The sequence below is a fragment of the Ursus americanus genome, chromosome 26, assembly GCF_024610735.1.
Source record: "Ursus americanus isolate L20-20 chromosome 26, mUrsAme1.1.p, whole genome shotgun sequence".
Classification (NCBI taxonomy): domain Eukaryota; kingdom Metazoa; phylum Chordata; class Mammalia; order Carnivora; family Ursidae; genus Ursus; species Ursus americanus.
The window spans coordinates 7,076,147-7,102,689 of NC_142152.1; the positions used below are offsets into that span (position 1 = coordinate 7,076,147).

The 26,543-nt window shown below is 41.8% G+C and overlaps 1 protein-coding gene across 1 annotated transcript in view; it reads right to left on the minus strand.

Annotated features, from left to right (window-relative positions):
* CCDC175 (coiled-coil domain containing 175) overlaps positions 1–26,543 on the minus strand; it is a 74,011-nt gene that overhangs the window by 29,637 nt on the left and 17,831 nt on the right. Inside the window, exons 8-13 of the mRNA XM_045810365.2 lie at positions 22,260–22,341; positions 9,543–9,679; positions 7,232–7,342; positions 4,866–4,937; positions 3,675–3,810; positions 2,936–3,067 (exon numbers count right to left, since the gene is read on the minus strand). Coding sequence (XP_045666321.2) covers positions 2,936–3,067; positions 3,675–3,810; positions 4,866–4,937; positions 7,232–7,342; positions 9,543–9,679; positions 22,260–22,341 — 670 coding nt within the window. The remainder of the gene's footprint in view (positions 1–2,935; positions 3,068–3,674; positions 3,811–4,865; positions 4,938–7,231; positions 7,343–9,542; positions 9,680–22,259; positions 22,342–26,543) is intronic.

Consider the following 26,543-nt stretch of genomic DNA (forward strand, 5'->3'; position numbering starts at 1 on the left):
AGTGATGATGGGCTCTGGCTTTGGCTGCAACCCCTTGGAACTGGAGCCTTGGAAAAGAGAGAGACTGATGCAGGTCCCAGTCCCTGCTCACTGGGATGAGTTCCAGCTCATTCCATGACTTCCTGCCCACCTTCCCTTCCCACCTGCCTGCCCTGCAGCCTTCAGGTCCCAGCTCAGACGGAAAGCTGACAGCCTCACTAGAGTGTAACCAGCTCCCACCACTGCAGAAAGCCAAATCCTCTAACGGAGCCCTTTCCTGGGGGCTCTGCTTCTCCGACTGAACCCTGCCAGACACAGGGCTGTAGGACCCAGCAGACCCACTCGTGCTCAAAGGGGCAGCACTAGATCAGAGTAATGCAGAAGCCTGTGGCTCCTCATGCCACTGAACCAAAAGCAGGAAGGGGATTCTAATTTCCAATTTGGTCCGGGGCATTGATGAGGCTTAGCCAGGGGAAACGGGGCTATGGCTTTATAATAACGGTGCACGAGCTGCCATCCGTCCATGCCTTTGTGTGAATTCGACACGGTGGACACAGCCCTGCAGCGGGCACACAGCCCGGCCCGCGGGGTGGACGCTGGAAGACGGCCTACTTCTCCCGCCTAATGGCACTGCTTAAGCTCGAATGCCACGTTACCCAGCGTCCTCCCCTTCCTGCTGACTTGAAGGGGACTGGCTTACCGTTAAGTACGACGGTGAACTCGGTCAGCTCTGCCTCGAGGAACACCTGCCACGCTGACCGGCTACTTTCGATACCTCCTTGGTTACCGCTCTGGTTCGAGCTACTTGAGCCACTTGGGCTATCGCTCTAGCTGCCTCGGTGGTCTTCCCGCACCCCCTGCTGCTTTCCTAAATTTCACTCAACATAGCAGCTAGAGATTCCATTTAAATGAAAATCAGATCATTTCAGCCCTTCACTCAGAACGCTCTTCTGGCTTCTCTGCCCAGGCAGAGAAAAGACAAAGTCCTCACAATGGCCTATAAGGTGGCAGACCTGGGAATGCCCCTCCCTCTTGGGTCGCCCCTCGAGGAAGGACTCACTGCCTTGTGGCAAGGAGTGTGGTCAGCTGCCAGCCTCCAGACTCCTTCAGAGTCTCCTTGGACATCTAGTGACGGCCATGCTCTTCGAGGGGTGGCCCCCAATCAACTGACTGAGCAAGGAGGTGGCGCAAAAGTGAGGCCATTTCTGCCCCAGGCCGGGCTCCGCTAACGGACCGTCCTTGCTCAGGAGTGCCCCACAGAGAGTTTGCGGTTCCATGATGTCTGACGGCTTCCCCTGCCCAGTCCTTTCAGAGGTGTTCCTCCCTAATAAACCTTTGCCCTCCTCGTTCCATCTCAACATCTACTTCTGGAAGATGGGTCCCTCTCCCTCCTGTCCGCTCCAGCCACACTGCCTCCTTGCTATTCCTCAGACGGGCCAGTCCTGCCTTAGTCCTTCGTGTGGGGCATGCCCTCTGCCTGGAGCTGGCTTCTCCAGATAGCTCCAAGGCCCCCGTCCTCACCCCGTCCGGGACCTACCCTTCCTTCCCACCGCACATGGGCTGCATCACACACACTCGCCCCCTCCCCGGTCCGGGCTCTAGTTTTCTCACCAGCATTTCTCACCACTGAATATACTAGATGTTCACCTGTTTATCTTGTTTATTTTCAATCTCCCTCCACCGGGATGTAAGCACCGTAAGGACAGAGTTTTGTCTTTTTTAATTTGTGCAGTTCAGCATCTAAGAGAGTGCCAGGCACCAACACAGACACCAACACAGACGGCAAGCGACCGAGAAACGCTTCCCACCCTGACTCCTCTCCCGTCTGTTTCTTCTAATTTGTCTGACTCTGTGCAGTGCTTTCTTGCCCTTCTTTGTTCCCCGAGTTGTGCCAGTTTCCATCTCTTATTTCCGGCCATCCCCTCCGGACACCTCTTCCCTGACTCCCTAGATTTCCCTGCTGCTGATCCGCCTTGGCACGTCTACAGAAATTACAGGTTTGGCGTTTTTTTTTTTTTTTTTTTAATGTATGGAGGAGCGTTTGATCAGATTGCACGCATCCCAGCATCTGAGTGTTCTTCAGTCGTTGGAAACTCGTGTTCCCCCTTTCACTTGTTCCTCTCGGAGTGTGTTTGCTTGGAGGACATAGCTGCTCCTTCTCTGTTCTTCCTACTAGAGAGAACCGGCTCTTCTCGGACCTGTTATCTGCGAACCGTTTCTGCAGGATTTGGTGGGAGTTGTGCAGGGAGGCGTGAGCTTGGCAAGACCTAAACTTCGAAACGTCAGGACTCCCTGCTTCCCCCGCTCCAGCGAGGGACTGTTGTCGTCAAAGAAAGCCCCTCTTTCACGCAGCCAGGACTCTGTTCCTCTTCAAAACGAACCAAGTTCAGGAGGGCTTCTCCCACCACCCTTTTCTCCTCGTTTTAGTGTACCAGGGTAGGTCTCCCAGAAACAGCCCCTTACCTTCAGCCCCTTACCTTTGGTGAAAGGGAAAGGTGCATCTCCTGTTGTGTTTCCAGAGACCAGCCATCTCTGGGCCCCCCGGGTACGCTCTGTGCCCTTTCTCTCTACCTCTCCCAGCATCTGTGCTCATCCCAGATCAGCTCCAACTCAGTGGGATGCCCTCTCTGTAATGAGGATTTCTGAGTTTGGCCTGACTGGCCTCCCTCGCCCTTTGCTGCTTTCCCCAGCCGGTCCCATGCCAGCTCGCCATGGCTTCCTGCTGTCCTCCACCTGTCCCCATAGACTCTGCCAGCACTTCTACCCAACTCGGAGTGTTGATTTTCTTTTCTAACTGAAAAAAAAAAAAAGTTTTTGTTGCTCTTTTCTCAGGAAAAAAAGAAAGGGCCTTGCTCACACTGGAAGAGTTTACGCTGAATTGATTAGAATAGCGTGAAACACACCCCCTCCCCCACAGAGCCATCTAAAATTATCTTAGATGTAAAACAAAACTTACCTCATACTCGCTCAACTCTTGAATTAACTTTTTTTCTTTGATAATAAATTTCTCCTCCTCTTGTTTTAATTCTAAGGTAACTCTTTCAATCTCTGCCAAAAATTCAGTGATCTCTTTTTCTCGTACACTGGTCTAATTGGAAAAGGAAAAAAAAAAAAAAACCAGACCTGAAGACTTGTCATTTGTCTTTGTTGCCGTCAGCCTTACATTTTCAAACAGCCAAGAGAGAGCATCTCTTCGTATGAGACTCGGCTCCAGTGTTAGATTATATTATTTCACAGTAACCACTGAGAGGAACGCTTTTTTTCCCCTTGCAGAGGTTAATTCATTCACCAAACAGTATCAATAAACTGCATGAGGAAATGGGGAATGGGAGTGGTGGGGGCCGGAGGGTGGGCAGAAGGCCAATACTGGAGCTAAATAAGTGATGTTTGGTCCCTTTTTTTTTTTTTTTTTTTAGAGAGAGCTTCCCTAGAAGTTAACATCAAGTAAGTTTCTGGTTGCCTGTTTCAAAAGCAGCTTCTAGAGAGAAGAGTTACTTTGCTGAAGTTAAAACACAACAAATAGATACATTTTTTAAGAAAGTTAAATAATTTACTCTAAACACGGCCAGAAAGGAAAACATCTTTTAAGAAGGTAAGGTTGAATTATGTAGTGAAGGAGAATCCCTGATAGGCAGTAATAATTCTAAGTCTGTGCTAATATGGAGCAATACCATTAAGTCCCTGAGCTCCTTTACCTCTTGTAATAATTCAGTGCGTCTCAGTTCCGAAGCCTGAACTTTATCTAAAATTTCTTCTGTTTCAATTTTTAGCTTCTTTCTCCAACGCGCATGCTTCTTCTGCAAACAAGCTACTTTCCACTGAGTTATAATACTAGAAATTAGAACACAAAGAATCATCATTAAATTGACATAACGGTTTCCGGAAAAGATGAAGGAATTCAAAGCAAAACAAATCTTACTATGATTATACAAAACTGTTTGTGCCCTTGGTGATGCGGACCTTGCGCATCAGCTGAAAAAAATAAGCCGAAGTGTTAACTGCGTCAGTGCTGCCCGTCTTCACCGGCTGCTACATCGTCACGAGCGGTGTCGGTACGTCCAGTAGGACAGTGGACAAACCACACGTGGCAGCTCCCCTCCTTCAGGTAAAGGGTAGATATGGGGAAGGTTCGGGAGCGGGTAGCTGAGAGGAGAGACCCAGACAGAAACAGTAGTGAAATTCCCTAAATTACCCAGAATGCTAATAAGGGATTTCAACCTTCTGGGTTCTCCAATTCTTCTCTCCGCTGCAACATAAAAAAGCTACGTTGGAGAAGGGTAAAAATGTGCAACTGGAGTCCTATGCATGACATTAATAGTAATGACAACAACAATAAAATACAGCTAAGTTTTTGCAAATACTTCCTAGGTGCCAGGGAGTCATGTCAATGCTTGATATGGATCATCTCCTTTACCATTCACGGTGACCTCACAGGGTGGCTGCTACCAGCATCGGCCACTTTATAGGAATGGGAGCAGGGAGATTGCTAAATAACACAGCCTCGGTCGCAGTGCTAGTAGGAGACAGAGCAGCCAAAGTAGCCCACCTCCAGAGCCTGTACATTTATCCACGCTCCCCTGTCGCCTCCGCTCCTGGTCCACACGGAAGCCTGGTGAGCACGAGGCATTGCACAAATATTGGCAATTTCACTCTTTGGTGAGTTCACTCGATTGAAATGGAAAACTCTGGTTCTGTTCAATGCCCTGACATTAAACTAACAAATGCATCCAGACCTGAGAGAACTCAATTTAATTTAGGAAACGGAGTTCCTCGGGCTCTAGCTAGCAGCAAGTACTCTGATTTCCTCCCTACTCTGGGGCACTGTTCATTAAGATAAACATATACTACTCATAACACAAATGAATTTTTATTTTTTTTTTTTTTACCATCTCTGCTTTTCTCTTTCCAGGTTATCACTCAGGATTTTTATTTGTTTCCGATAAACTGTCTTTGTTGCTCTAAAAACAAGAAAACATACATTGGATTTTACATTTGTGGAAGCTAGCAGAATCTATGAAAGACTTGATGTATCATTCTTGTGCATAAGATGACTTGGGAGACAAACCAAACCTAGTGGAACAACTAAAGGTGGTGGTAGACTCAGAGAAAGACAACGATGATTTCGTACAAATGCAGACTGATTTTGCAAGTGTTGTGGTGATACCCAAGAGAAAGGAAGAATAGATTCTGGGGAGGCAACTGAGGGAGGGTTATTGGAGGTTAATGTTTAACAGAGGGAGGAACTTGGATTGCCAGAATGGAGGGGGAATCCCACCATGGAAAGGGCGTCATCCTTTGCAAAGACAGAAAGGGAGAAGCGAGTCAAGACTCTCTGACCAACACAGACTTGCTGCAGACAGAGGACATCAAGGGAAGTAATAACGGTCACACAGGACGGGGGAGGATCAACAAACTGGTGAGGAACTTTGGATTCTAGACTGAGTCCTGACTGGATCCAATGTATAATTCAGAAAGCCTTTATTGATTTTTGTACTAGGGTTAAGTAGCAATTACAGATGGAAGATTTTCTTGTGAATCTAGGATGGGTAGAAACATGAAGAGTCTAACACAGGTATCAGAAGCCTTGATTTTTCTTATTCCCTTTTTCCCTATTAAGTGCTTCATATGCAGAAAAATGTGACTTTATGTCTTTTAAAAAACAAATATTCATAACTGAAACAGAATATGTAATGCTGTGAAACTAGAAACATAACCATGTTCCTTCTCCATTTGAACCATAGTGTGGGCTCTTGATTTCCTACCTCAATAAATCTATTACCCTCCCCTGGAACTTCAAGGTTCTTCACAGTGTGCCCTAACCTCATTGATTTTACTTACGTATTTGGTTTAATCCACCAAGGAGTCGAACTAGTTTAAAATAACGCAACAATAATATAAAAAGTCCTAAGTGGAAACCGATATTGGGTCACAAATTTGGTTCTGAGCTTCCTGGTGCCCAGAGCAATGATGGCATAACAATTGGTTATGGAATATGCATTATTCATGTGGAAAATAGGACCCCTACTCAACCCAATTCTGTCTTCCTGCTCTTTCACAGGGAAGAGTTCATAGTTTCCTTTCTGAACCCAACAGGAGAAATACATGTTGAAATATGTTGTTTAGCAACATAAGGACACACAACCCACACGTCCTGCCATGTTCTAGATTTCTGTTGGTACAGGTCAAATTCAATCACCACTATCTTAGTTCTATAAGCTAGTTCCTCCATTGCCCTATATTCAAATAAGAAAATACATTCAAATTATAAAAATGAAAATATGCAACCCTATTTGAGCCAGTAATTCAACTTTTAGGACTTTATTACAAAGAAATAGTTGTATAGGTGGACAGAGATACACGTTAGAGTATATCTTTATGTGGTGTGAACTTTGAAAAGTGCTTGCAGTATAGAAAACACAAAAATAAAGTCAGCAGGGTACTGGTTAAATAAAACATAGCATAATCTGTAAACAAGATACTAGATAGTTAAAGAATGAGGAATGAGGTCCCATATACAGGAATTTTGTCTTCTTCTGAAATAGTTTTAAAATCAGATAAGCGTAAAAATTAATACAAAGAATTCCCACATGCCTTTCACCAACTTCTCCAAATGTTGCCATTTACCATATTTGTTTTACCATTTTCCCAGAGATATTTTTCCAGCTTTTTATTGATATATAACTGAAACATAATATTGTGTAAGTTACCCAATGTAAGTGGGAAAATTCCAGTTATAGAAAAGGGCTATCCCATTTGGGGATGTACAAACGCACTCCTCTATGGAAAGCATGCATAGCAGAGACTAAACAGTGAGATCTCTGGGGGGAGATGGAGATTAGGGTAACTTCTACTCTCCTAAGTCACACATTTCTATATTTGAATTTTAAAATCAGGTGCAAGCGGTACTTTTTTAATCAGAAAAATTACCGTTAAAAATTAAAGTGATTTAGAATGGCAGAAGGGAACACCATAGGGGGTCGGTGTTGTGATACTGTTCGGGCACGTTCTTGTTACTAGACTGCTAAGGCGTCCATTTCTCATGTCCAGCAGCTCGCGTGGAACTTAGGACCTGCCTATCCTTTCAACGATGGATTCAATGATAATGACTCTTCCAGACTGTAAAACAGAGACAGTGAATTTTAAGCCTCCTTTTCTACAGGATATCAGAGGTTGTCAGCTCTATTGTTACCACATATTAGAAAATAAATGCAGAGAAGATGAAGATGAAAAGATTCAAAGGCAACAAACGTACCGATGAAGATCATGGAGCGTGACAAGTCCTTCTTCCATATTTTTGATATCTACTTTTCTTTGTGATAGGAAGTTTTCTTTCTGAGTAATAAATGCCAGTTGTTTCTGATTTCTACCACCAAAAAAAAACCAGAGTTATCATAAATTGAAGGGTGAAATCATCATTTTTCAATCCTCACCAAGACAGGACATAGAATCACAAATAAGAATGTGGAAAGTAGGTTGGAAAGTTCAGCTCATAAACTATTTACCAAATTAGTAAAAATAGAAACAAAATCTTTTTGCCAGTGGTGGCTAAATCTAAACTTATGAAAATCCCCAAGCCACGGAAAGAGCATTAATTGCATTCGTAACCCTAAAACCACAAGAAGAGTTCTGTAGACTCCATCGCACTGAGTGGAGGTGTCTCTTGTAACGCATTTATCAATTCTACCATGTTCTTTTGTGAAAAGCGAGTTATTCAGACCAACTTTAAATACCGGCTTTACCTCTTTCTAGCAGTGTGACTTCATAAACTCTGCCTGTGGATGAGCCTCAGTTTCTCCATTCATAAAATAGGGCCCACAATGCCTATCTCAGCAGGTGTCAGGATTAAATGAGATATCAGGTGCTCAAGCCAGTGTGTGGTGTGGCACCCATAAGGCATTTTATAACAAATGCTTATATTTTGTCTCCAATTTGCAGAGAGAATAATGGGACATGTACAGTTTTGTCCAATGTCAGTTTTTTCCAGACATTGAGAAGGACATTCCTGTAACAAAGTGCTCTGTTTGTGTCTCATCTTCTTCGAAATGTAAGGGTCCCATCTTCTTCAAAACTGCTATGGACTGAAATGTGTCCCCCACAAATTCCTACGTTGAAACCCTAACACCCAGTGTGATGGTATTTGAAGATGGGGCTTTTGCGAAGTGCTCAGGTCACCTGACTAGATGAGGTCATGATGGGGTGGGCGCCCTCATAAGGAGAGATGCCAGAGAGCTTGTCCTCTCCCTCTCTCTACCACGTAAAAACACAGTGAGAAGGCAGGTGCACACAACCCAGGAAAAAGGGCTCTTATCGGAACCTGACCATGCAGGCACCCTGATCTTAGACACCCAGCCTCTGCAACTGAGAAATCAACTTCTGTTGTTGAAACCACGCAGTGTATGGTGTTTTGTCATGGCAGCCCCAGCTGAAGACAAAAACCTGAAACAACAGTAACTGTTCTAGTGTTACCATTATTTCCCATCAGCACATTTTGTGATTAAAACTGATAACGTAGTATTGACCTGGGGTAAATTTTTGCCTAAAGAACTACTAACAACAGATTCTCAGTGGGCAATTCCCTTGGATGAGATACAGTGATCGCAACAGCTCTCGGCAGCTCAAATACCGCACGGACCCCAACCTCAGTTTGACATAAGTGCCCCTGAACACTGTAATGACACTTCCCTGAGATCTAACTTCGCCTGTAATGATGGATTATTAGATAATTCATGCTTGCAAGGTGTTATTCTGTGTAAAGAAACTATTGGTGAATCTCACTATCTGCTAAGCCACGTATGAGGGGATCCAGCAGTGAGTACGGCCGAACAACTACCCGGATCTGATCAGAGTTCGGCAGGACAGACAGGTCCGGACCCCACGGACTACAACGCGGTGACTGATGAGAAGGAATAGCAACAGAAGGGTGTTTCAGAAGGATCATTCTGGTGGAAAGGAGGGCAACAAGTGAAGGGGGGTAAAGCTGAAAGTGGGAAGACGAGCCGGAGCAGAGAAGCTGAAAGAGGTGACAAGAATGGCGTTGGAGAGGAAAATGGGATATATTTGAGAAATATTGGGGCGGTGGAATTGACAAGCCTTGGTGCTTGAATGGAGTCCAACAGGTAGTAAAAGATAGGAATTTCCTAGAATAATTTCCCAATCTCTGGGAATCGTGTCTCTGGGGATTGTGTCAATGATCCAAGCCATCTCTGAGACGGGGACTAGAGGTGCAGAGCCAGTTTCTGATGAAGGTGGATTTCACAGCTTCTCTAGACAGTCTCATGGGGTAAAAGCAGGATTTTTTTTTTTTTTGCAAGAATCTGATTAAGAAATAAATATAATCCATATGGTGTTTGTGGATTTGATCTGACCCATAGGAGGAAAGCATTACCCAGGACATACAGAAGTAAATTAGAAGTGTGTTTTTTTGGGTAAATAATATTTCATTGTTGTCAGCAGATTTGAAAACTCGGATGAGGTGAAGCGGAGAGTCACCATTCTGTGGCCAGGGAAAGCACCCCGTAACTATGGCATGTCAATTCACGTACAGCTCGTGGATAGAAACATACTCATCGTAAATTTTCTGTTTCTGCATAAAAAGTTTATCTTCCTCACTTAAGACAATCTTATATTGTCTGGTAAGAGTACGCAGTTTCTCCCGTAGATCTTTGTTCTCTAAGCGATTTTTGTGTAGTTTCTCAGCCATCTAGAAAAAACACAAAGCAACTGAAGTAGAGGACTTGCTTCACATTTCCTTTGAGTGGCATCGGCCACGTGGGCGGCTCGAGAGCACCGGTATATTACCCAGCACATGATGATTATGCCATAAATACTGAGTGATGTAATTCTACAGCAAATACGCAATTATACATCTTGAGGCCTCTCCTCTAAATTATGACAAAAGTATAGAAAGGTAGTAAACACTGATGGAAAAACCACAGAATAATAATTCATATTGAAAGAGGAACTGGGATTAATAAACAGATCCTTCAGCATGATCTGTATGTCTTATGTTTGGGAAAAGAAAATAAACATCAGGGGCGCCCAGGTGGCTCAGTCATTGGGCGTCTGCTTTCGGCTCAGGGCATGATCCCGGAGTCCTGGGATCGAGCCCCACATTGGGCTCATCCACTGGGAGCCTGCTTCTTCCTCTCCCACTCCCCCTGCCTGTGTTCCCTCTCTCGCTGGCTGTCTCTCTCTCTGTCAAGTAAATAAATAAAATCTTAAAAAAAAAAAAAAAGAAAGAAAGAGAAAATAAACATCAACAGCAGCTCTGGCTCAAAACCTCTTTGATGAGATACTATGGCTGCCTCTTGTTAAATATTTCTATTCAAAGACAAAAATAGTACTCATTAGTGAACTTTGTACTTAAGAACTTTGTACTTAGGATGTCTTTATTGAATTACTTCAAATGAGGTAAGAAAGTCAGGTTTAGGATGAATAATGGGCTGAGTGGTTCAAAATAATCTTCTGGCTGAGGATTGTTAAAATAGCTGGATGAAAAAAAATCTCAGAAGTGCTGAAGAACTAACAAGATAATGAAGAATTCTACAAGAAACTGCAAAGCCGGAGTAAATCTAGCACTGAAACCCCTCACTCTGAGGACATTTACTGATACGGAAGAAACCACTTGGAAACGGGAAGTCATTTCTTTTACTTGACAGAGAGGAGCAAAAATCCACTTAGAGCTCATCCAAGTGTTGACTATGATAAGCCTTCCACCACGTTAGTCCGGGGTCCCAGAAGCTTCACACTCTGGAGAAAGGTAGGTTGGAAGCTAATAAGCCACGATCCAGCCTGATTTCGATCACCAGGGGACCTCCAGGTGCATTAAACTGGTTTGGGATGGGTGATACCCCAGCCATCTGATAGAAATGGATGAAAGTTTGTTTCTGAGGAAGATACGATCATCCTAAGCTTTGAATTGTTTCTACATTTTTTTTCCCAAATACACTGTTTGGTGTACAGTTTTCTACCAGGAATAGGAGGAAATAAGACAGCATGAACAAACACTGGCAGAAAAAACAGTCTACAAAACAAATCTATAAAAACAGCTGATAGTGAACGGAATTAGACACTGAACTATACAAATACTGTGCTTACTATAATCGAAGAAATATTAGAAATACTTGAAAATTACAGCAAGGAATTAGAAACAGTAAAGAATGACAAAGCAGACTTGAAAATTACCAATTAAAAAAATGCAATAAAAAAATTAAGAGCGGAAATAAGGCCATTCTGCCCAGAATACAGCAGAGGGCGACAAAAGGGAGAAAACACAGCAGAGAGGATAAAATACATAAAGGAAATGTATGTTAGTACAAATAATTGTACGCACACAATGTACATAAAGACATATAATCAGAGTCTCAGAAGAAGAGGAAAAAAAATGAACTATGTGAACAGATAATGACTAAGAATTTTATAGAACTTAGAACAGGGGAAAAAGAGATGGTGGAGGAGTGGGGGGACCCTTTTTCAGCTGGTCCCCTAAATTGAGCTGGATATCTACCAGACCATCCTGAACACACATGAAATCAGCCTGAGATGCAGGAAGATGCATCTGGATCTCTACAAACGAACATCTCCAGCGCGGAGTACTGAGGTACGAAGAGGGGAGCCGTGAATCTGCGTGCAGATATCGGAACATAAACGAAAGGGGGAGGGAGCGGCCGCGCTCGGGCGCCGGGAAGCAGTAGCCACCTGCACTGGGGAGCAGGCCGGACTCCCGGATCAGTAGCCCCGGAGAAACCAGACTGAAACTGGGAGCTCGGGAGCGCATACTCAAACCAGACTGAAAACCAGAGCTATGGAGCAAGAGCGAACCACACTGAAACAGGGAGCTCGGGAGCGCACGGGAACCAGGGGTGGCTGGTGGTGTTAGAAGCACAAAGGGCAGAGATGAGACAGCGCTGGAAGTGAGGGCTGGGACACTGGCTGTGGGGTGCACAACCCGGGACGCTGCGGGGTTTTTAGCAGCACTAACAAAAACAGAGTTAAAGTGGCCAGGAGAGCTCAGTGGAGAGCAGACTGCGACCTCTCTGTTATGAAACAGAGGCTAGGATACGGCCACTGCTGCTCTCTCAGAAGAGTCACAGAAAACCTCCAGGGAAAGCCGCCAGAGAACAAAAGCTCGGAAATACCGGTTCGCATTGGGCCCATCCCCATCCCCCCTCGCAGGGGACACGGAGACTCTACCCAAACAGGGTTGCCTGAGTATCGGTGTGGCAGGCCCCTCCCCCAGAAGGCAGGCTGAAAAATCAAGAAGCCCACATCCCTAAGGTTCCTATAAAACAAGTGCACACTGCCTGGGTCCTGGTCAATAATCTGGGCTCTGGGCATCCCCACAACCTCTCCTCATTAGAATGATGATGAGGAGGAACCCCCCAAAAGGAAAGAAACAGAGACTGTGGCCTCTGCCACAGAACTAACAGATATGGATATAACCAAATTGTCAGAAATGGAGTTCAGAGTAACAATGGTCAAGATGATATGTAGGCTTGAAAAAAATATTAACGAAAATATTAATGAGAATATAGATCTCTAAGGGTGGAAATGAGAGTGAATCTGGCAGAAATTAAGAATGTTATGAATCAAATGCAGTCTAAGCTGGATGCTCTGACAGCCACGGTAAAGGAGAGAGAATGAATTCATGAGTTGGAAGATGAGATGATAGAAAAGAAGGAAAAAGAGGGAACATGGCTTAAAAAACTCCAATTTCATGAAATAAGAATATGGGAGGTTACTGACTCAATGAAACATTCCAATGTCAGAATCATCAGCATCCCTGAGGGGGTGGAGAAAGAGAGAGGTCTAGAAGAGATATTTGAACAAACTGTAGCTGAGAACTTTCCTAATCTGGCAAAGGAAACAAGCATTCATGTCCAAGAGGCAGAGAGGACCCCTTCCAAGATCAATGAGAACAGACCTATACCATGTCACATAATAGTACAATTCACAAATCTTAGATCCAAGGAAAAAATCTTGAAAGTGGACAGGGGGAAGAGAATCCTCACGTACAGAGGAAGGAACATCAGAATAACGTCAGACCTGTCTACACAGACCTGGCAAGCCAGAAAAAGCTGGCAAGACATATTCAGAGTTCTAACTGAGAAGAACATGCAGCCAAGGATCCTTTATCCAGCAAGGCTGTCATTCAGGATTGATGGAGAGACAAGGAGCTCCCAAGACCGGCAGAAACTGAAAGAATATGTGACCATCAAGCCAGCCCTACAAGAAATATTAAGGGGGGGGGTTCTATAAAAGTAAAAAGACCCCAAGAGTGATACAGAACAGAATTTACAATCTGTAGAAACAAAGACTTCACAGGCAGCATGAAATCATTAAAATCATCTCTCTCAATAATCACTTTCAATGTGAGTGGCCTAAATGCTCCCATAAAACACCACAGGGTTGCAGATTGGATAAAAAGACATGACCCATCCATTTGCGGTCTATAAAAGACTCATCTTGAACCTAAAGATACATCAAGACTGAAAGTGAAGGGATGGAGAACCATTTTTCATGCCAATGGACCTCAAAAGAAAGGTGGGGTAGCAATTCTCATATCAGACAGATTAGATTTTAAGCTAAAGACTGTAGTTAGAGATACAGAAGGACACTATATTATTCTTAAAAGGTGTATCCAACAAGAGGATCTAACGATTATAAATATCTATGCCCCCAACAGGGGAGCAGCTAGCCAACTCTTAACCAGAATAAATAGACATATAGATAATAATATGTTAATAGCAGGGGACCTCAACACTCCGCTCTCAGCAATAGACAGATCATCTAAGCAGATAATCAATAAAAAAAAATGAGCTTTGAATGATATACTGGACCAGATGGACCTCACATATATACAGAACACTACACTCCAGAACAACAGAATACTCATTCTTTTCAAATGCACATGGAACTTTCTCCAGAATAGACCATATACTGGGTCACAAAACAAGTCTCAACCAATACCAAAAGGCTGAGATTATTCCCTGCATATTCTCAGACCACAATGCTTTGAAACTGGAACTCAATCACAAGGAACAATTTGGAAGAAACTCAAACACTTGGAAACTAAGAACCATCCTGCTTAAGAATGATTGGGTAAACCAGGGAATTAAAGAAGAACTTAAGCGATTTATGGAAACCAATGAGAATGAAAACACAACGGTCCAAAACCTATGGGACACTGCAAAGGCAGTCCTAAGGGGAAAATACATAGCCATCCAAGCCTCACTCAAAAGAACAGAAAAATCTAAAATGCAGTCCTTATATTCTCACCTTAAGAAGCTGGAGTTGGAACAGAAGAACAGGCCTAACCCATGCACGAGAAGGCAGTTGATCAAGATTAGAGCAGAGATCAATGAATTAGAAACCAGGAGCACAGCAGAGCAGATCAACAGAACTAGAAGCTGGTTCTTAGAAAGAATAAATAAGATAGGTAAGCCACTGGCCAGACTTATTCAAAAGAATAGAGAAAGGACCCAAATTAATAAAATTATGAGTGAAAGGGGAGAGATCACGACGAACACCAAGGAAATAGAAACAATCATTAGAAACTATTATCAACAGCTTTATGCCAATAAATTAAATAACCTGGAAGAAATGGATACCTTCCTGGAAACCTATAAACTACCAAGATGGAAACAGGAAGAAACTGATTATTTAAACAGACCGATTAATCATGAAGAGGTTGAAGCAGTGATCAAAAACCTTCCAAAAAAACAAGAGTCCAGGGCCTGACGGATTTCCCGGGGAATTCTACCAGACATTCAAAGAAGAAATAATACCTATTCTCCTGAAGCTGTTCCAAAAAATAGAAACAGAAGGAAAACTACCAAACTCATTGTATGAGGCCAGTATTACCTTGATCCCAAAACCAGACAAAGACCCCATCAAAAAGGAGAATTACAGACTGATATCCCCGATGAATATGGATGCCAAAATTCTCAACAAGATCCTAGCTAATAAGATCCAACAGTACATTAAAAGGATTATCCATCATGACCAAGTGGAATTCATCCCTGGGATGCAAGGGTGGTTCAACATTTGCAAATCGATCAGTGTGATAGATCATATCAATAAGAAAAGAGACAAGAAGCGCCTGGGTGGCACAGCGGTTAAGCTCAGGGCGTGATCCCAGCGTTACGGGATCGAGCCCCACGTCAGGCTCCTCCACTATGAGCCTGCTTCTTCCTCTCCCACTCCCCCTGCTTGTGTTCCCTCTCTCACTGGCTGTCTCTATCTCTGTCAAATAAATAAATAAAATCTAAAAAAAAAAAAAAAGAAAAGAGTCAAGAACCATATGATCCTCTCAATTGATGCAGAAAAAGCATTTGGCCGATGTCGTAGAGGTTGCTGCCTATGTTCTCCTCTAGGATTTTGATGGATTCCTGTCTCACATCGAGGTCTTTCATCCATTTGGAGTTTATCTTTGTGTATGGTGTGAGAGAGTGGTCAAGTTTCATTCTTTTGCATGTAGCTGTCCAATTTTCCCAGCACCATTTATTGAAGAGACTGTCTTTTTTCCACCGGATGTTTTTTCCTGCTTTATCAAATATTAGTTGCCCAAAGAGCCGAGGGTCCATTTCTGGGTTCTCTATTCTGTTCCATTGGTCTATGTGTCTGTTTTTGTGCCAGTACCATGCTGTCTTTGTGATCACAGCTTTGTAGTACAGCTTGAAATCCGGCATTATGATGCCCCCAGCTTTGTTTTTCCTTTTCAACAGTTCCTTGGAGATTCGGGGCCTTTTCTGGTTCCATACAAATTTAAGGACTACTTGTTTCAGTTCTTTGAAAAATGTCCTCGGTATTTTGATCAGGATAGCATCGAAAGTGTAGATTGCTCTAGGTAGCATGGACATTTTAACTATGTTAATTCTTCCGATCCATGAGCATGGAATATTTTTCCATATTTTTATGTCTTCCTCAATGTCTTTCAAGAGTGATTTATCGTTTCTAGAATATAGGTCCTTTACGTCTCTGGTTAAGTTAATTCCAAGGTAATGTATGGTTTTTGGTGCTATTGTAAATGGGATGGATTCCCTAATTTCTCTTTCTTCAGTCTCATTATTCGTGTATAGAAATGTAACTGATTTCTGAGCATTGATTTTGTATCCCAGCACATTACTGAATTGCTCTATAACTTCTAATAGTTTGGGAGTGGATTCTTTTGGGTTTTCCATATAGAGTATCATGTCATCTGCGAAGAGAGACAGTTTGACTTCTTCTTTGCCGATTTGGATACCTTTTATCCCTTTTTGTTGTCTGATTGCTGTTGCAAGGACTTCTAGTACTATGTTGAATAATAGTGGCGAGAGTGGGCATCCTTGTCGTGTTCCTGATCTTAAGGGAAAGGCTTCCAGCTTTTCCCCATTGAGAGTAATATTTGCTGTAGGCTTTTCATAGATGGCTTTTATGAGATTGAGAAATGTACCCTCTATTCCTACAATCTGAAGGGTTTTAATCAGGAAAGGATGCTGTATTTTGTCAAATGCTTATTTTGCATCAATTGAGAGGATCATATGGTTCCTGAGACTTTTCTTGTTGATATGATGTATCACGCTGATCGATTTGCAAATGTTGAACCACGCGTGCATCCCAGGGATGAATCCCACTTGGTCATGATGGATAATCCTTTTAATGTACTGTTGGATTTTATTAGCCAGGATCTTGTTGAGGATTTTGGAGAACATAGGCAGCAACCTCTAGGACATCGGCCAAAGCAACCTTTTTCATGACACATCTCCAAAGGCAAGAGAAACAAAAGATAAAATGAACTTATGGGACTTCATCAAGATAAAAAGCTTCTGCACAGCCAAGGAAACAGTCAAAAAAACTAAGAGGCAGCCCACAGAATGGGAGAATATATTTGCAAATGACACTATGGATAAAAGACTGGTATCTAAGATCTACAAAGAACTTCTCAAACTCAATACACAAGAAACAAACAAATCAAAAAATGGGCAGAATATATGAACAGACACTTTTCCAATGAAGACATACAAATGGTAACAGACACATGAAAAAGTGTTCAAAATCATTAGCCATCAGGGAAATTCAAATCAAAACCACACTGAGATACCACCTTACGCCAGTTAGAATGGCAAAAATAGACAAGGCAAGAAACAACAATTGTTGGAGAGGATGTGGAGAAAGGGGATCCCTCCTACAGTGTTGGTGGGAATGCAAGTTGGTACAGTCACTCTGGAAAACAGTGTGGAGGTCCCTTAAAAAGTTAAAAATTGAGATACCCTATGACCCAGCCATTGCACTACTGGGTATTTACCCCAAAGATACAGACGTAGTGAAGAGAAGGGCCATATGCACTCCAATGTTCATAGCAGCATTGTCCACAATAGCTAAATCGTGGAAGGAGCCGAGATGCCCTTCAACAGATGACTGGATTAAGAAGTTATGGTCCATATATACAATGGAATATTACTCAGCTATCAGAAAGAACGAGTTTTCAACATTTGCTGCAATATGGACGGCACTGGAGGAGATAATGCTAAGTAAAATAAGTCAAGCAGAGAAAGACAAATATCATATGATTTCACTCATCTATGGAACATAAGAACTAGGATGATCGGTAGGGGAAGAAAGGGATAAAGAAAGGGTGGTAATCAGAAGGGGGAATGAAACATGAGAGACTATGGACTATGAGAAACAAACTGAGGGCCTCAGAGGGGAGGGGGGTGGGGGAATGGGATAGACCGGTGATGGGTAGTAAGGAGGGCATGTATTGCATGGTGCACCGGGTGTTATACGCAACTAATGAATCATGGAACTTTACATCGGAGACCGGGGATGTACTGTATGGTGACTAACATAATAAAAAATCATTTAAAAAAAAAAAAAGAAAAAGCATTTGACAAAATACAGCATCCTTTCCTGATTAAAACCCTTCAGAGTGTAGAGATAGAGGGTAAGTTCCTCAATTTCATAAAAACCATCTATGAAAAGCCTACAGCGAATATCATTCTCAATGGGGAATAGCTGAAAGCCTTTCCCTTAAGATCAGGAACACGACAAGGATGCCCACTCTCGCCATTATTGTTCAACATAGGACTAGAAGTACTTGCAACAGCAATCAGACAGCAAAAAAGAATAAAAGGTATTCAAATTGGCAAAGAAGTCAAACTCTCTTCACAGATGACATGATACTTTATATGGAAAACCCAAAAGACTCCACCCCCAAATTACTAGAACTCATAGAACAATTCGGTAATGTGGCAGGATACAAAATCAATGCTCAGAAATCAGTTGCATTTCTGTACACGAACAATGAGACCGAAGAAAGAGAAATTAGGGAATTGATTCCATTTACAATAGCGTCAAAAATCATAAAATATCTCGGAATAAACTTAACCAGAGAGGTAAAGGATCTATACTCTAGAAACTACAGAACACTGATGAAAGACACTGAAGACGACACAAAAAGATGGAAAAACATTCCATGCTCATGGATTGGAAAATTAAACATAGTTAAAATGTCTATTGTACCGAGCAATCTACACTTTCAACGCCATCCCAATGAAAATACCAATGACATTTTTCAAAGAACTGCAACAAACAATCCTAAAATTTGTGTGGAACCAGAAAAGACCCCGAATCGCCAAGGAAATGTTGAAAAAGAAAAACAAAGCTGGGGGCATCACGTTACCTGATTTCAAGCTATACTACAAAGCTGTGATTACCAAGACAGCATGGTACTGTCACAAAAACGGACACATAGACCAATGGAACAGAACAGAGACTCCAGAAATGGACCCTCGGCTCTATGGTCAACTAATCTTTGACAAAGCAGGAAGAAACGTCCTGTGGAAAAAAAGTCTCTTCGATAAATGGTGCTGGGAAAATTGGACAGCTACATGCAAAAGAATGAAACTTGACCACTCTCTCACACCATACACAAAGATAAACTCCAAATGGATGAAAGACCTCGATGCGAGACAGAAATCTGTCAAAATCCTAGAGGAGAACATAGGCTATAACCTCGTCGACATCAGCCACAGCAACTTCTTTCATGACACATCTCCAAAGGCAAGAGAAACAAAAGAAAAAATGAACTTTTGGGCTTCATCAAGATAAAAAGTTTCTGCACAGCAAAGGAAACAGTCATCAAAACAAAGAGGCAACCCACAGAATGGGAGAAGATATTTGCAAATGAAACTACAGATAAAAGGCTGGTATCCAAGATCTATAAAGAACTTCTCAAACTCAATACACAAGAAACAAACAAATCAAATCAAAAAAAGGGAAGATATGAACAGACACTTTTCCAGCAAAGACATACAAATGGCTAACAGACACATGAAAAAATGTTCAACATCATTAGCCATCAGGGAAATTCAAATCAAAACCACACTGTGATACCACCTTATGCCAGTTAGAATGGCAAAAATAGACAAGGCAAGAAACAACAAATGTTGGAGAGGATGTGGAGAAAGGGGAACCCTCTTACACTGTTGGTGGGAATGCAAGTTGGTACAGCCACTTTGGAAAACAGTGTGGAGGTCCCTTAAAAAGTTAAAAATAGAGCTACCCTATGACCCAGCAATTGCACTACTGGGTATTTACCCCAAAGATACACACGTAGTGAAGAGAAGGGCCATATGCACTCCAATGTTCATAGCAGCATTGTCCACAATAGCTAAACTGTGGAAGGAGCTGAGATGCTCTTCAACAGATGAATGGATAAAGAAGATGTGGTCCATATATACAATGGAATATTACTCAGCCATCAGAAAGAACGATTACCCAACATTTGCAGCAACATGGACGGGACTGGAGGAGATTATGCTAGGTGAAATAAGTCAAGCAGAGAAAGACAATTATATGGTTTCACTCATTTATGGAACATAAGGAATAGCAGGGAGATCGGTAGGAGAAAGAAGGGATGAATGAAGGGGGAGTAAACAGAAGGGGGAATGAATCACAAGAGACTATGGACTCTGGGAAACAAACTGAGGGTTTCAGAGGGGAGGGGGATGGGGGATTGGGCTAGGCTGTTATTAAGGAGGGCACGTATTTCATGAAGCACTGGGTGTTATACACAAACAATGAAACGTGGAACACTACATCAAAAGCTAATGATGTACTGTATGGTGACTAACAACACAATAAAATTTTTTTTAAAAAGAATTTTGCAGAACTTATAAAATATAGCAATTCATGAATTTAAGAAGCCCAATGAATCCCACACAGGGGAAATAAAAAAGAAAACATGGACATATCATAGTGAAACTGAACAACTAAGTCAAAGGGAACAAAGAAGACCTAAGGTAAATGAGGTACACTATGTTCATGGAATGGAAGCCTCGATATTGTAAGAATGTAACATTCTCCCCAAACTGATCTATAGATATAACACAACCCCAATCAAAATGCAAAAGGGTTCTTCGGCAGAACTTGACAGAATAATAGAAATTCAAAGGGCCAAGAATAGAAGCAATCTTGAAAAACAAGGATTTATACTACTAACTCTAGAGGCTTATGTTAAAGCCGCTAATAAAGAAAGTCTGGTTTTGTTTTGTTTTGTTTAAGATTTTATTTATTTATTTGACAGAGAGAGCCAGAGAGCACAAGCAGGGGGAGCGGTAGGAGAGGGAGAAGTAGGCTCCCCGCCCATCTGTGTCACCCAGGTGCCCCAAGAAAGTCTGGTTTGAATGTTGAGAGGCAAGTCCCAAGAACATAATAGAGAGTCCACAGGTCTACACACGTATTTATGATGCATTTATGATCTACACTTGATTTATGACAAACATGCCATTACACTATAGCAACAGGCAAAGATGGACTTTTCATTAAATGATGCTAATTAATGGACAATCTTATGGAAAAATATGAATCTTGACCACCGCCTCACAGCGTACACACACACACATTCCAGATGGCTTGTAGTCCTAAGTGTGAAAGGTCAAACAATAAAGCCTCTAGAAGATCATGAAAGAAGAGTATCTTCATGACATAGGACATAAAAAACAAAAATGAAAAGACTGATAAACTGGACTTCATTACAATTAATAAATTACATCCATCAAAAGATAGATATGTACATAGACTGTACATTTACAGTGTATGAACTCTTCTGTATCTGTGTAGTATTTTATAATAAAAAATTAAAGTTAGAATAGAATTTCATGTCCTCACTGAACTTGCCTCTTACACCTCATGAGAATTAAGATTGGTTGCCACCAAGAGTCCAGTGGAAATACTAAATGGGTCAGAGCCCCGATGCCTTTGAAGCAGTCACTGACTTGTACTTGTGGAATTTGGCTGAGGGCTATGGATTAAGGGAAAACCCCTCTGCATTTGCCCCTATAAGCAAGTAAGCCATGCCAGAGTAGGGGTCCCGGGTTTTCCAGACAGTTGGGGGGCTACCAACTACAGAGCTATCATCTGAAGCCTCCTAGCAGCTCCTCCAATAGGAAACAGATAAAAAGGAAAAAAATCCTTTGCCCAGAGAATGAAAGACAACTTTAAAAACCGACCAACCAACCTACCTTGTCTAGTTTCTGTCTTTCAGTATTTTCACAACTAAAAGAATCAGAGTAGGTCTAACCTGGAGAAAAGCCATCCCTAATGCTATTAACTCATAACCAAAATGGAAAGAATTTAATTGGCTCAAATCATTCTTCTGGAAGAGATCTGCCTGTAATGTTTTATATTCTATTTGTCACACAATAACATATTATGAGCTGTTACTTATTTAGCCAAGACCCTTTTGTTGGACTTTAATTGTATCTTCTCCCTAATTTTTCAACTATCATAATGAATGCTTTACTGACTACCTTGTGGATAAATTTTGGTTTACACCCACGATTAGGTACTATGATATTTCTTTTAACCTAAGATTTAAAGTGTCCAGAGATTTCTCGCAGGGACTAAATCTGACTCAAATATTTCATGACGTTATTAAGTATAATATGGGTTGCTTGACTTTACAGGTACCCCACAACAGCAAAGAGGTTCCATTTTTCTAAAAAAAATAATTCACATGAAAAATATCCATTGGTCCGGATATTTCTAATGTAAGATAACCACAACCACATGACAAGTTACCAAACAAATGATTCATCTTCACATAGACAACATCTGCTCTTTCATATATTTAAAATACTTTGGGAGGGGATAAAAATCTTTAAATCGATTACTGTGAATGATCATGATTATTACTAACTCATGAAAAATCTACTTTGGGAAAATTTCACATTTCTCAAATATATTTAAAATATTAGAAATGAATTATAATCTAAAAGTCATAATTTCCATCCTCCTACCTGCTTTATCTTCTGCAAGAATTCACCTTTTTCAATACCAGATGAATCTTCCAGTTTTTCTTTTGTAGTTACAAAAAATTGTCTATGATCAAAGAAAGCCAAACAGATTCATATTAGGGCATGTGTTCCAGCAAAGCCACATTTATTTATGACACCAGAAACTTCCAGTCCCCATCTTCCTGTGCAACTTTATTGATATGTTCATTAAAATAAGCAAAAAATTTTAGTCTTTTGATGAATTAATACTTCCTGTATTTATTAAGAAGCAATTATCAAACCCTTGTATTCTGCAGGTATTATACATACTAGAGATATAGGGCAGGCAAAGTCCCTACCCTCATGGAAATTACACTCTAGTGAAGTAATCAGAATATAAATTATCAAAATAATAATAATAATAATAATAATAATAATAATAATAATAATAAATTTCAGGTAGTGCTAAGTGCTTTAAAGAACACAAAATAGGGTAAAGGACAGAGAAATCTGAGAGCGAGGATGCTACGTCAGACAGGTGGTAAGGGAAGGCCTCTCCAGATGACTTGTGAAGGACGTGAATGATGAGAAGGGGCCAGACAGGTGAAGATCTGAAGAAAGGCGTTGTCAGGTAGAAGGTACAGCTAATGATAATATTCTGGGGCAGGAACAAGTTTTGTATATTTGATGAGGAGAGGATTATGAGAAGGCTGGAGAGGTAGATGGAAATTAGATCATGTAGGGGCTTGAGGACAAAGCGGAAGTTCAGAGAGAACCAGGGGAGGGTTTTTCTTAAGCAGAGGAGAGACATGAACTGATTGACATCTTGTCGAGATGACTCTGGCTACTTGGTAGAGAAGGACAACAGTACAGGAAGACAGACCATGCAGAAGGCTACGGCAACAGTCCAGAAGAGGGAATGGTGGCTCAGACTAACGTTATAGTGGCAGAGGTAGTAAGAAACAGTTGAATTCAGGATATATTCGGAAGATAAAGGCAACAAGACATACCTTGGGATTTGGCTGGCGTTTGAGTTGGGTTAGGGCTAAGTTAGTTGGTTAGTTGGGTGAGGGTTAGGTAGTAAGGAAAACAGGAATGGTGGATGACTCCCAGGCCTTCAGCTGGAGCAACTAGGTAAATGGCAAGATGGAAGATGGAGGGAAAAGCTGTTTCAATGAGGTGGGCAATTAAGAGTTCTGTGTAGGACATGTTAAATTTGAGATATCTAACAGATATTCTCCAAATGGAGAGGTCAAATAAGCCGTCGAGTCTATGCATTTGCTACTCAGTGCTGGAGATATATATATAAATTTGGGAGTCACTGGGATACAGAGGTATATAAAGCCATAAGACTGGATGAAATCATGTGTGGAGGATGCGAATAGAGAAGGGCCAAGAACTCCAAGAGAAGGGCCAAGAACTCCAAAACTCAGAGTCAGAAAGTAGCATTAGAACAAATAAAGGGTTCTAAGAAGGAGCAGTGTGGTGAGTGACATAAGAAAATACGACGTTTGGGAGGCCACGTGAAGAAAGTATTTCAGGAAGGTGGAAGCGTGGGGCACCTGGGTGGCTCAGCGGTTCATCATCAGCCTTCAGCTCAGGTCATGATCCCGGGGTCCTGGGATGGAGCCCCATATCAGGCTCCCTGCTCAGCGGGGAGTCTCCTTCTCCCTCTCCCTCTGTACTTTCTCTTTCACTTTAAAATAAATAAATAAAATCTTAAAAAGATTAAAAAAAAAAGGTGAAAGTGGGCTACATTCCATTAGGAATTCAAGAACTTTAAGGAAGAGACTAGATCATTAAAGTTTGGCAGGATGGAAGTCATTGGCGATCTGACAATTCTGAAGTCATCTCAAGCCTTTTAAAAAAGCGTGCCTGTTTTTCAGAGCCTCCCGCACTGCAAGAGCAAGTATACACTCCGGGTCATAGACTGCGTGTCATTTATATACAATACTGAGCTTCCTCCTTGCAACAGCAATCAGACGACAAAAAGGGATCAAAGGTATTCAAATTGGCAAAGAAGAAGTCAAAATGTCTCTCTTCGCAGATGACATGATACTCTATATGGAAAACCCAAAAGAAGCCACTCCCAAACTATTAGAAGTTATAGAGCAATTCAGTAATGTGCTGGGATACAAAATAAATGCTCAGAAATCAGTTGCATTTCTATACACGAATAACGAGAACGAAGAAAGAGAAATTAGGGAATCCATCCCATTTACAATAGCACCAAAAACCATACGTTACCTTGGAATTAACTTAACCAGAGACGTAAAGGACCTATATTCTAGAAACTATAAATCACTCTTGAAAGACATTGAGGAAGACATAAAAAGATGGAAAGATATTCCATGCTCATGGATCGGAAGAATTAACATAGTTAAAATGTTTATGCTACCCAGAGCAATCTACACTTTCAGTGCTATCCCCATCAAAATACCAAGGACATTTTTCAAAGAACTGGAACAAACAGTCCTTAAATTTATATGGAAACAGAAAAGGCCCCGAATCTCCCCGAAACTGTTGAAAAGGAAGAACAAAGCTGGGGGCATCACAATGCCGGATTTCGAGCTGTACTACAAAGCTGTGATCACAAAGACAGCATGGTACTGGCACAAAAACAGGCACACAGACCAATGGAACAGAATAGAGAGCCCAGAAATGGACCCTCGGCTCTTTGGGCAACTAATATTTGATAAAGCAGGAAAAAACATCCGGTGGGAAAAAGACAGTCTCTTCAATAAATGGTGCTGGGAAAATTGGACAGCTACATGCAAAAGAATGAAACTTGACCACTATCTCACACCATACACAAAAATAAACTCCAAATGGATGAAAGACCTCAATGTGAGACAGGAATCCATCAAAATTCTAGAGGAGAACATAGGCAGCAACCTCTACGACATCGGCCAAAGCAACCTTTTTCATGACACATCCCCAAAGGCAAGAGAAACAAAAGATAAAATGAATTTATGGGACTTCATCAAGATTAAAAGTTTCTGCACAGCCAAGGAAACAGTCAGAAAAACTAAGAGGCAGCCCACGGAATGGGAGAAGATATTTGCAAATGACACTACAGATAAAGGACTGGTATCCAAGATCCACAAAGAACTTCTCAAACTCAATACACGAGAAACAAATAAACAAATCAAAAAATGGGCAGAAGATATGAACAGACACTTTTCCAATGAAGACATACAAATGGCTAACAGACACATGAAAAAATGTTCAAAATCATTAGCCATCAAGGAAATTCAAATCAAAACCACACTGAGATACCACCTTACGCCAGTTAGAATGGCAAAAATAGACAAGGCAAGAAACAACAATTGTTGGAGAGGATGTGGAGAAAGGGGATCCCTCCTACAGTGTTGGTGGGAATGCAAGTTGGCACAGCCACTCTGGAAAACAGTGTGGAGGTCCCTTAAAAAGTTAAAAATTGAGCTACCCTATGATCCAGCCATTGCACTACTGGGTATTTACCCCAAAGATACAGACGTAGTGAAGAGAAGGGCCATATGCACTCCAATGTTCATAGCAGCAATGTCCACAATAGCTAAATCGTGGAAGGAGCCGAGATGCCCTTCAACAGATGACTGGATTAAGAAGTTGTTGTCCATATATACAATGGAATATTACTCAGCTATCAGAAAGAACGAGTTCTCAACATTTGCTGCAACATGGACGGCACTGGAGGAGATAATGCTAAGAGAAATAAGTCAAGCAGAGAAAGACAACTATCATATGATTTCTCTCATCTATGGAACATAAGAACTAGGATGATCGGTAGGGGAAGAAAGGGATAAAGAAAGGGGGGGTAATCAGAAGGGGGAATGAAACATGAGAGACTATGGACTATGAGAAACAAACTGAGGACATCAGAGGGGAGGGGGGTGGGGGAATGGGATAGACCGGTGATGGGTAGTAAGGAGGGCACGTATTGCATGGTGCACTGGGTGTTATACGCAACTAATGAATCATTGAGCCTTACATCGGAAACCGGGGATGTACTGTACGGTGACTAACATAATATAATAAAAAATCATTAAAAAAAAAAAAAAAGAAGTTGTAAAGGCAAAAAAAAAAAAAAAAAAAAAACCAATACTGAGCTTCCAATCTCCCACTGCGGCTGTGCGGAAAACCAGCTGAATGGCAAAGAGAGACCACACCCATTTAGAAAGGGAGGCACTGGATTCGCCTTTATTGTGTGAGTGATGAACAAGGTTTAGACTCTCGGTGCCTCCTGTGGATTGCGGAGCATCTGGGGTACCCCTAACTGTCCACATACAGACGGTTGAGTGACTTTTG